Source organism: Spermophilus citellus (assembly GCF_964194105.1).
Source record: "Spermophilus citellus genome assembly, chromosome: 11".
Classification (NCBI taxonomy): Eukaryota; Metazoa; Chordata; class Mammalia; order Rodentia; family Sciuridae; genus Spermophilus; species Spermophilus citellus.
Window position 1 is genome coordinate 130,108,247 of NC_138192.1, and position 11,838 is coordinate 130,120,084.

The 11,838-nt window shown below is 51.1% G+C and overlaps 1 protein-coding gene across 1 annotated transcript; it reads left to right on the forward strand.

The window, feature by feature from the left end:
* Positions 1-206: 206 nt before the first annotated feature.
* Positions 207-2,832, forward strand: NEU2 (neuraminidase 2; the record flags this gene model as incomplete). The annotated part of the gene is made up of 3 exons (XM_081262197.1): positions 207-253; positions 400-604; positions 1,906-2,832. The coding sequence occupies 3 exons, from the start codon at positions 207-209 to the stop codon at positions 2,830-2,832; spliced, it is 1,179 nt and encodes a 392-aa protein (XP_081118323.1).
* Between the last annotated feature and the right edge of the window lie 9,006 nt (positions 2,833-11,838).

The window sequence follows — 11,838 nt, forward strand, 5'->3', positions numbered from 1 at the left end:
TGAAGGTTATCATAAATAATAAATAATTTTGTAAGGCAATTGCTTAATTTAAATTTTTTTTAAAAAAACCTTTATTTTATTTATTTTTTATGTGGTGCTGAGGAGGGAACCCAGTGCCTCACACATGTGAGAAGAGCACTCTACTGCTGAGCCACAACCCCAGCCCCATTTTACAGCAAACACCTAATACAAAGTACACTTTCCAAATGTTCCCCACGATGTCTCTGGAGGGCGCGCGGCCAGCTGCAGGGAGGTAAGTGCAGAAGTGCAGAAGGAGCCCCCTGGGGAGAGGACAGGCCACCTGGACAGGGGTCTGCTCACCTGTAGGTGGATGGCTTTGGCCCCTGACACAGATGTGACTGCAAGAGACACATCTTCCCTTTCTGCCTGTCCTCCTAGCCCCCAGGAGACCTGCCCTGTCCTGCAGAGAGAGAGATTGTTCCAGTCGGGAGACCATGCCTACAGGATCCCCGCCCTGCTCTACCTGCCCTGGCAGAAGACACTGCTGGCCTTTGCAGAAAAGCGAATGAGCAAGAAGGACGAGCACGCGGAGCTGATCGCCTTGCGCAGAGGAGACTATGACGCGTCCGCCCACCAGGTCCAGGTAAGGCAGCAGTGGCTACAGACACTCCCCTGGGATGGTTCCCCACACACCCCTTTGCTGGTGAGTCCAGAGGGACCCAGGCCTGGATCTCATACAATGAGGGTCATTCCATCCTTCCATGGCTAAGGGAAGGGCACAGAGAGAGCAGACACCTTGAAGCCCAGGAGGGAGCAAGAAACCATTCAGTGGTGGGGCACCCCAGGCAATCCCAGTGGTCACACTGGCCTGGGTTCACCAGGACAGCAGGTCCTGCTGGCCTGGCCGTCTGCTTTAGTGCATGAGTTTCCCAACACCCTTGAGACCCCAGGGAGGAGCAGTTCATTACCATATAAACTGGCATCTTTGAGTGCAGTTAACTTCAGGAGCTAGGTGTGGGATGATTGTTGTGTCCTAAAGTTCCAAATTGTAATCTGGATAAAGATACCCAAGGCTGGCTTACTTTATTTGAAGGATTTAATATTATTATCATTACTTTGTGGTCATTACTACATAGTAGCTATTCAAAGCATGATTTTTTTTTAATTTTGATTTTGATTGACACATAATGATTGTACATGTTCATGGGACTCAAAGCAGATAGACCTGGGTTCAAGTCCTGGTTCCATTTCTTACCAGAGGGATGGCCTTGGGCAACTCGACCTTATATGAGCCTCTCATTCTCCAGGTGTGAGATGGAGCTACTAATACTTGTCCCCTAGGATTAGGAGATAGATGAGGTAGTGCATTTTAGACCTTTGGCACAGCATCTGAGATTAGAATCCCTTATTGGGGGTTACTGCTAATGAGTGGGGATGAACGGCAGAGCTGGGGCGTGTACAGCGGACTTGGGCATCCAGGAAGGTCTGTGTTTAGTCCTCAATATCTTGAGGCAATGCCCTCTTAGGATGCATTAATAGAGTATCATGCATAGAAGATAGGAGGAGGGCAACAGATTCTATCTAGCACTGGTCCGATTATTGAGGCCCCCATTAAGTCTGACGTTCAAGCTAGACTGGGCTGGTAAATAGGAGCAACCAGGGAGAAGGCGTCACGGCTCCTCCGGAGTCATCTTTGTATCTTGGCGTCTGGCACATCCTGGGTGCTCTGTATGCTGATGGGAATGGAAGTGACAGAGCTGCTCAGTGAAAAGTGGGCACCAGGAGGGATCGGAGAGCCCCAGCCCACAGTGCTCTGAGGAGGGTCTCAACAGTGGTCCTGTCCCCATGAGACACACCGCCCCACCCACCCCTGAGAGTGTGGCTCCTGATTCGGTCACCTGCTTCAGTACTGTGCTTCCCTTTCCTCCCTCCCCCCACGTCCAGTGGCACGCTCAGGAGGTGGTGACCCAAGCCCAGCTGGAGGGCCACCGGTCCATGAACCCGTGCCCGCTCTACGACGAGCAGACCGGGACCCTCTTCCTCTTCTTCATCGCCATCCCAGGGCAGGTCTCCGAGCGCCACCAGCTGCAGTCCGGGGTCAACATGGTGCGGCTGTGCCATGTCACTAGTGCTGACCATGGCAGGACCTGGAGCCCTGCCAGTGACATCACCAGCTCGGCCATCGGCCCCGCCCACAAGGAATGGGCCACCTTTGCAGTGGGCCCGGGGCACTGTCTGCAGCTGCACAACCACATGCAGAGCCTGGTGGTGCCCGCCTATGCCTACCGGAAGCTTCCCCACCACCACTCGCCCTCCCCAGCCTCCTTCTGCTTCCTCAGCCACGACCACGGCCGCACGTGGCAGAGAGGGAACTTCGTGGCCCAGGACTCCGTGGAGTGCCAGGTGGCGGAGGTGAGGTCCCGGGGGCAGAGCGTGGTGTACCTCAACGCCAGGAGCTCGCTCGGGGCCCGGGTGCAGGCCCAGAGCACCAACGCAGGGCTGGACTTCCAGGGGGCCCTGGTGACCCGAAAGCTGCCCGAGCCGCCCCATGGCTGCCACGGGAGCACGGTGGCCTTCCCCAGCCCCAGCTCCCCAGACCAGTGGCTGCTCTACGTTCACCCCACTGACACCCGGAAGAGGCGCAACCTGGGCGTGTACCTCAACACCAGGCCCCCCGAGCCTGCTGCCTGGTCGCAGCCCACCCTGCTGGCCACAGGCAGCTGCGCCTACTCCGACCTGCAGAGCATGGGGTGCGGCCCTGACGGCTCGGCCCAGTTTGGGTGTCTGTATGAGGCGGGTGACTACGAGGAAGTTGTTTTCCTCCTGTTCACCCTGAAACAGGCCTTCCCAGCCCAGGTCCAAGCCCCATGAGCCAGCCACCTGCTGGCACGCTCCCCGGCTGGCACGCTCCCCGGCCTACACTAGGCACCCACAGCGGCGCTGATTATTTCCCATTCCTTTCAGTGTCCCCGGAGGTCACCTCTGGGTCCCTTCATTAAGTGGCAGAGAGGTCTGCTTCTTGGTGTCTTTGCCTCCTTCGCTTTCCAGTCTTCCCAGAAGGTTCTGTTTATAGCCAGAAATCAAAGGAGCCTGGCTTTCCCCAGCCCCTTGGCAGCAAGGCAAGACAGGCTGCACGGTGGCTGTCACTCTGCACAGTGGCTGCCAAGCTGCAGAGCTCAGCCTGCCTGCCCCCCCCCCCCATTATTGTGATGTGCTTGATAAATGACCTACTCCAGCCCCCTTCTTCTTGGGGATGCTCATGGTGTTCCTAGGGAACCCGAGGATGTGGATTAGCAGAGGTGTGTGTGTGTGTGTGCGTGCGTGCGTGTGCGTATGTGTGTGTTTCTTGTTGATGCTTCAGAGCAGACAGACTGGGAAACAGCTTTGCAGAAAGGTTAGGCAGGGTCGAGAATAATTAAGCTCACTTAAGTCACTGTGTTCCTTTCTTAGGGCTGCCACAACAAATTATCTCCAACTTGGTGGCATAAAACAACAGAAATGTGTCCTCACCGCACCACAGGCGAGAAGCCTGAAATCAAACTGTTTTCAGGGCCACAGTCTCTCCAGAGACTGTCCCTTCCAGCTTCTGGTAGATCCTGGTAACTCTTGGTATCCCTCAGCTTGGGGCTGTATGGCTCCCATCTTGGCCCGGTCTTCACATGACCTTCTCTTGCATGTTCTCCCTAGTCACTCATGAAGACGTTTGTCACTGGATAAACCAGGATCAGCTCACCTCCAAGATCCTTAATGACATCTGCAGAGACACTTTCCCCAGTCAGGTCACGGTCACAGATGCTGGGGGTAGGAGGCCGATGTAAGTTTTGGGGGCCACCACTCAACCTACTATGGTCATAAGCACCTGGTTTTGCACAGAGGACGTGGCTGAAGGCAGGACTGAGGTTCAGATGGATCAGATAGTTTGGAAGAATCGGGGTGGGGCGGGGGCTGTTAGCTGTGATCCCTGGGGCAGGGCTGCTGTAAGGCCCTCACTTTTCAAGGTGACCGGAGGGCCATGTGACACTGAAGAGACAGCAAGGGTGCTGGGCTTGTGGTTCTTGCCATAAAGCAAGAGTAGGGAGAAGGCTGCCCCTGCTTGTCTCAGGAGCGGCCACCTGAGAGGGAGCCAGCCTGGGTACAGGAGCGACACTTTTCTGACTCCCTGGAATTTTTAAGGACTTAGTCCTATGTCTTGGGAAAACTTGTCCCCTGCTCCTCCAGAGCCCCTCTAGTGGGCGCAGTGACAACAGTCGTAGGTTCTTGCAGCTGAGTGGCATCTTTGCCTGGCCCATTGTGGGGGTTGGTCCTAGGCACTGGCCACATGTCAGGATGCTGCTTCTCCTGGTGGGGTTCTGAGAAAGCCGGCGGGAAGGATGAGGAATTGGGGCCTGGAATGGGATGTTAGGACCCAGTGTCTTCCAAACCACTCAGAAGAGTCTGGGGTGGAGGCTGAGGCTGAGCCTGGGGCTTGAGCACTTGAATGGCATCTAGGCCAGCAGAACTCGAGAGGCTAAGGTGGGCAACCCTACAGTGTATCATCCAGCAGGGACACCTGTGAGAGTCCGGTTACACTTGTTAACAGGCACGAACCAGGACTGTCCCTGGTAAGTGGGGTTTCAAGTCGAAGACCCCCCCTCCCCGAGGACTGTGCCAGAGGCAGCGCCACTTACTTCCCTGGCAAAGCTCCTCATCCTTTTAGGCAGATGCGGCAGGAACAGGAGGGGTGCCTGGCCACTGTCAGGCCACTGTCCCTCTCCTGAACTCCAGGCTCTCCCTGGGTCAGCGGCTCCCTGCTCCAGGCTGGTTAGAATCCCCTTGGAGCTCTTCAGCAGTGCTGCTGCCCGTGCCCCACCCTGAGCCACCAGTTCAGAATCTTTGTAGTGACCCAGGCAGGCAAAGGTCCCTAAGTTATTCTAAAGAACAGAAGGATCAAAACCTAGGGGGCCTGGGGATGTGGCTCAAGCGGTAGCGCGCTCACCTGGCATGCGTGCGGCCCGGGTTCGATCCTCAGCACCACATACCAACAAAGATGTTGTGTCCGCCGAGAACTAAAAATATTAAAAATTCTCTCTCTCTCTCTTAAAAAAAAAAAAAAACACAAACCTACGGGCACTGGAGATCTCTAGAATTCCTTCTGGTTCTGAGTATATACGAATGGCAAATTCTTCTTAGCCAAATTAAAAAGAAAAAAAAAAAAGCAATGGCTGATTTGATTAAAGCTGAATTGATCAGCCTCCCAAAAAACTCCATTAAGAGTGTGCAAAGAGTGCAACCAACCTGGAAAGCAGTGTAGAGATTCCTCAGAAAACTGGGAATGGAACCACCATTTGACCCAGCTCTCCCACTCCTCGGTCTCTACCCAAAGGACTTAAAATCAGCATACTACAGGGACACAGCCACATCAATGTTTACAGCAACACAATTCACAATAGCTAAACTTGGAAGCAACCTAGATACCAGTCAATAGATGAATGGATAAAGAAACTGTGGTACATATACACACAATGGAATATTACTCAGCAATAAAACAGAATAAAATTATGGCATTTTCAGGTAAATGGATGGAGCTGGAGAATATCATGCTAAGCAAAGTAAGCCAATCCCCAAAACACAAAGGCTGAATGTTTTCTCTGATAAGTGGATGCTGATCCATATGGGGGTGGGCATGGGATGGGTGGAGGAGCTTTGGATTGGGCAAAGGGGAGGGAGGGAAGGGCAGGGGGCATGGGGGTATGCCATGAGATGGACATCATCACCCTAGGTATATGTATGATTGCACGAATGGTGTGACTCTATTTCGTGTACAACCAGAGAAGTGAAGAATTGTGCTCCATTTGTGTACAATGAACTGATGAACATTCTGCTGTTATGTTTAAATGACTAGAACAAATAAAAAAAATTTTAAACTAAAAAAAAAATTTAAAATATTACAAAGAGCTGGGCGTGGTAGGACACCACTATAATCCCAGTGACTCAGGAGACTGAGGCAGGAAGACCACAAGTTGGAAGTCAGCCTCAGCAACTTAGCAAGGTCCTCAGCAACTTAGTGAGACCCTGTCTCAAAATAAAAAATAAGGACTGGAGTAGGGCTGGGGATACAGCTTAGTTGGTAGAGAGCTTGTCTTGCATGCACAAGGCCCTGGGTTCAATCCCCAGCACCACAAAAAAGAAACAGGGCTGGAGTAAAGCTACTATTTTATTAGGTATTATTATTAAAAAACCATTATATGTATCACACATATCTGGCAAAAGGCTTGTATCCAGAGTATATAAAGAGACCCCACCAATCAATAAGAAAACCAATCCAATAGCAATGGGCAAAAGATGTGAATAGGCCCCACACAAAAGAGGATATTCTAAAGGCTGCTAACACGCGGGAATGTGCTCAACACTCTTAGTCATCAGGGAGATGCAGACCCAAACCATGAGGCGCTTATCCCCTGGGATGACTAGAATTTAAAGGAGTGGCAATAGTGAGTATGGGCAAGGATATGGTGCCATTGGAACCCCACATATTTCCAGAGTAAGATTTGCTGGTACAATCACTTTGGACAGCTATATTTGGTAAGATTCCCCTATGACATGGCAATTCCACTCTGAAACACGTATCTAGGAGAAATGAGTGCATACAGCTGCCAAAGACATGGAGATGTGGCTCTGTAGCCACCTCGTTTACAAGGAAACATTCACCTGGAAACAACCCAAATGTCAGAAAAATAGGATGGGAACGTAACTTAAGAGATGTTCATGCTCTTGGAATATTATACAATCAAGAGCAAACTACTGCTACACTCAATTGCATGAATGATTCTAAGTCATCATGTTGAGTGAAAGGAATCGGCATAGCACACACTTCACAACAGAGTATTTGCTTAGCCAAGCGTGGTGGTGCATGCCTGTAATCCCAGCGACTTGGGAGGCTGAGGAAGGAGGATTGCAAGTTCAAAGCCAGCCTCAGCAACTTAGCAAGGCCCTAAGCAACTTGGCGAGACCCTGTCTCTAAATAAGATATAAAAAAGGGCTGGAGATGTGGCTCAATGGTTAAATGCCCCTGGGTTCAATTTCCAGTACCAAAAAAGAGAGAGAGAGAGAGAGAGAGAGAGAGAGAGAGAGAGAGAGAGAGAGTATTTATGAAAGAGTACATACTAGATTTTCTATTTATATGAAGTTCAAAAACAGGTAAAACTATGGTACGTAAATCAGAATAGTGTCCACTTCTGGTGGGAGGAGCCATTGACTGGGAGAGTTCGAGGGGGAGACTTTCAGGTTCTGGAAAAGTCCTTTTGTTGGATCTGGGGCTGGTTATCGGGGCAACTCCAAACACAAAATCCCATGAGCTGTACACTTGAGATCCACATACCTTACTATATGCATGTTATGCCTCATTAGAAAATAAAAGTAGGACTGAATCTTTCACTTACTAGTTTAAGTTCGACAGCAATGTATCAGGTTTTAAAACTTTGGAGTGGAATTTTTGAATAAACTTTTTATTTTGGAAGACTTTTAGATTTTATAGAAAAGTTGCAAATCCAGAACAGAGTGTTCTCAAGATACCCAGTTTCCCCTGTGTTAGCATCTTACATAACTGTGGTACATTTGTCAAAACTGAGAGATTAATGTTGATATGTGACTAGTGACTAAACTCTAGTCTATTCAGACTTCACCAGGTTTTCCACGAACATTTGTTATCTGTTCTAGGATATAGTTTTGTGATACCTTTAGTGCATTTAGGGTATGACTTTTACTGTAAGAATTTAGTGTTCATAGAGACACATTCACACAGGTTGATGCACAGGTCCAACAGGCCTTCCCTCCCCTACCTTTCCCACTTTCTAAGCTAATAAATGAATAAGCAAATGCAAAAACTGTGTGCTTCAAGCATGCATTGCTGGTGTGCAAATGTCAGAAGTAATTCTGAAGCTCAAGAGGGTGCCCCCCAAATTAATTACCCCAGAGCTCCAGGCTTTTAACATGTTGTGGGGTGGGATGCAGGACTGGCCAATTTTGAGTCCAGCCACTTCTTGGGACATGCATGAGCCAGCATGGGTCAGACCCCAGCTGGAGACTAGGGAACCAGCCCTGGTCAACATCCCAGCTGCTGGATGGTCAAGCAGAACAGAACACAGCAGGTTCAGGGAAGCCAACCCACTCCCTCTGCTCAGGCCAGTGAGAGCTGAGCTCCAGGTGTGGACCCCTGTGGTCCCGATTCTCGCAGACATTTGACTGAGGGCTCCTACAGCCGGCCTCCCCTCTACGCAGCTACCCCTGTGCAGGCTGGGGTGCAGCCACTGAGGAAGGGATCCAGAAGCTGGGGAGGGACCTGGCAGCTAGCACATCTGCCCCTGGAGAGGAGGGCCAAACCCCTGAGGAGGCCCACGTGGTCAGCTGAATAATAGCCTTCCTAAGGATGTCCCCTCCTGATCCCTGGAAGCTGTGAAGGTTGCCTCACATGGCAAACATTGTAGAGGAGGCGACATTAACCTTGGGATGGACGATTATCCTGGATGTGATCATGTGGATCAAGTGTCCTTATGAGAAAGAGAAGAGACTAGAGGAAGAGGTCATGTGACCCCAAAGCCACATGCTGAGTTGTGCAGCTGAGCTGGGGGAGAGGCCAAGGGTTCTGCTCCAGCCTGGGCGGGAAGTCAGCGGCACACACCACTCCAGCCCAGGAACGGACTGTGGATTCTGCCCTTCAGAAATCTAAGAGAAGAGCTGTGTAGTGTGTTAAGCTGCCCAGGTCATCAGGCGTGTGAAGACGGTGGTACACAAGCCAACGAGAAGTCAGCCTGACATTTGTCAAGGCAGAAAATGAAAAGTCTATCAGAGTCATCTTTTGGTGGGGCCCACCGCAGCCGCGACAGAGTCTGCGTCCTCCCCTGAGAATTCTGACCAGGGCAAAGCCAGGCACACGTGTGTGCACATGTGCAGACACACGTGCACACACATGCATGTCAACACACATACCCATACCCCTTAATGCACATGGATGTGTAGAGTCTCTGCTCTGGGCCTCTCCTCTCAGGGACCAGCTCTTCATGTTGATTCTTCTTAAAGGAACCTCCTGGCTGGGGCCACGCATACCAGCCCCCTCCCCCAGATGGCCTGTAGTTCCAGCTAGTGCAAACTCCCCAGTGTCCTGGAAGCCCAGTGGTGCTGATAAGGAGGCTCTGACCCTCTCACAGCAGCTGAGACTAACCCATCAGCATGCCGGCCACAAAGACTAATCTAAACCTGTGGGTCCTTAGATTAAGGTCAGAAATCTTAGCCCTTTAGAGATGAACGTGAGCTTAAAGTGAATAAAGTCTGACCTATTTGATTGGCAGGTGGGTGAAAGGGGGTCCCATTGGGTCCAGTGACTTCCTTCAGCTCACAAAGGTAGCGAGTCTGGGCCAGGAGACCAACTGCGTTTTCTGATCCCAGATCCACGCTCCCACATCTGTTCCGGAAGACTCCATCATCCCTGTCTGAACATCCATGAAGTCCAAGGGGTCTCGGGTCTGGCATGTGGAGTCCTACTTGGCCTGTCTCTATAGCTGTGCCCAGAGTCACTGGACACCATATCACTGTCCCCACCCTACCCTCATGTCCTCACCAGAGGAGTGGAGAGACATCAGCGCAGGCTGACAGCCCTGGTTTGCAGAATTGCCAGAGTATGCAGAGCTGAGAAGCAGATTCACCCTCCCTGTCGACAGCCTGAGAAGGCAGCGACTCCCAGGAGCCAAGCAGAGCTGGCGGGCAAGCTCAGAGGCCCAGTGCTGCATCGTGAGGACTCAGCGCCGGGACCATACTGCCATCCGCGTCTCATCCCCAGCAAGAGGAGAGGAAAGGAAGGCGTCCAGGATTTAAATGTGCAGCTCAAGGAGAGGTGAGAAAGCTGACTGTACTTTTGGCAAGGTACTACTTCTTCAAATTCCGTTTTTGTTCTGCTTTTAGAAAATGTTTCAAAGTAATAGATGCCAAACATTTAGAGATGCAAAGAACCAGGGGAAAAAATCACCCAGAATCCCACTAACCACATTTTCTTCTGGTGTAGGGAATTTTCCTTTTTCTCCTGAACTAAGACCATGCTCCAAAATTGAGGTCCCAGCCCCCCACATCTGACCTTTCATGGTGAGCCCTTCCTCGCAGTTACTTGCCACCGAAAGGTAACATGTCAGAGACACGCCCTGGGTTCCTTCCTGCTCCTTTGGTATTGGGGGCTGAAGTCACCACCACTTGTTTTCTGTTATAAATAACACTGAGATGAACATCTTTGTGAGTAATTCTTGGTCCGTATTTGGGATTATTTCTGTAAATCAAAATCTTTTAAGAGGTATTACGGAGTCGAAGACAAAACATTTGAAACCTCTCAAAAGGTGGTGTTTGCAAATACAGAGCACAACCTCACTCCTGAGTTAAAGTACCTGGAAGTGGCTTTCGTCTTTTATACTTTTAAACACCTAAGTTCCTGGAGATATGAAGTCATGCATTTGCTCTTTAATTCATAAATCATGGCTCCTGATGTCTCCCAGATGTAGTTTTATAATCTAGAGAAAAGACCAGAAGTGAACAAATACAGAGAGTTCTAGAATCATGGTCAGAAGGGCCCTGGGTGTTACCTAGCCTAACTTTGTTCATCAGAACACAGAGGCCTGAGGAGACTGGGTCACCCTTGCTCAAAGTCACTTTTGTCCTGGCCTGGGCTGTGTTAGGCCCTTCAGACCCCTCCCCAAATCCACCCTGGACCAGAAGCTCAAGGGTCCCAGCCCCTGACACGGCCTCTCTCTTTCCTTTCCCTCACCTGACGGTCAGGCCATCAGGCCCTCCCCAGTGCCCAAGAAGCCTGGGGTCAGGAGGGGCCCAGGAAGATGTTGTCATCTGAGCCATGTTACACCCCATGTGGAGCATTTCCCTTCTTTCTTGAACTTTTAGGGACATTTCAAGTGTGGTTATAATACCAGGGCCCCTTGGTTTTCTGTGAGGACCTAAACTCCAATGTGTTAAGGACCTGGGATTTTTTTCTCCTTCAGTCCAGCTGAGGATGTCCTGCACCGTGCTGAGGGGAAGAAGCCAAGCAGCTGCCCAGGCACCAGGCCTGATTCTAGGGCCTCTACAATGCTCCCACTTGATCCTCTTGACAGCTGAATGAGACCGATTACTATGGTCACCCCCATTTCACAGAGCAGGGCACTGAGGCAGAGAAAGATCAAGCCTGTTGCCCACCATTGCACAAGGAAGAGAGCTCTGGGAGGTCAGGCTTGGGAGTCCACTCTTTCCTTACTTGGCCAGGGAGAAGAGTGACAAGTGGTGACTGGGGGAGGAATTAGACCCTGGGCAGCTGTCAGGATGTAGGGTGGAAAGTCCACCAAGGAGCCCCAGGAGGGCAGGGTTAGCTGCCCAATGCACCTCTGGAGAAGGCTCTTGGTCCATGTCTGTGGCTCATATGGATGGAAAGACACACACAGGGTGCTGGTGAGAGGTACTGAGCACAAAGCGAGTGGGGGGTAGGCCAGGAAGGTCCCCAAGGTGCATGCTGGAGGAGCCTGGTGTGACCTGTCTGGAGCTGGCATCTCATCCTTGGACTGAGCAAAGCTGTCAGGATTGAGCCCTGCCACCAGACACTCAGGTTTGCGTTTTAGAAAGACACCTCCGGTGGGTGTGTAGGACTGTCCCCCGCAGGTGGGGTTAGAGTCTGGGGAGGACAAGCGAGGGAAGGCTTCTCAAAATAGCCCAGGGACAAATGATGCAAGGGCTGTAGCCAAGGAGGAGGACTCCAAGGCCTTCTAGAACTGCATGACCCATCCGGTGTGGGTGGTGAGAGAGGGGGTGGGGATGAGGATGTCACCTCTTTCTGGCTAGGAGAAGCCAGTTTGGTGGCAGTAATCTGGATAGGCGATA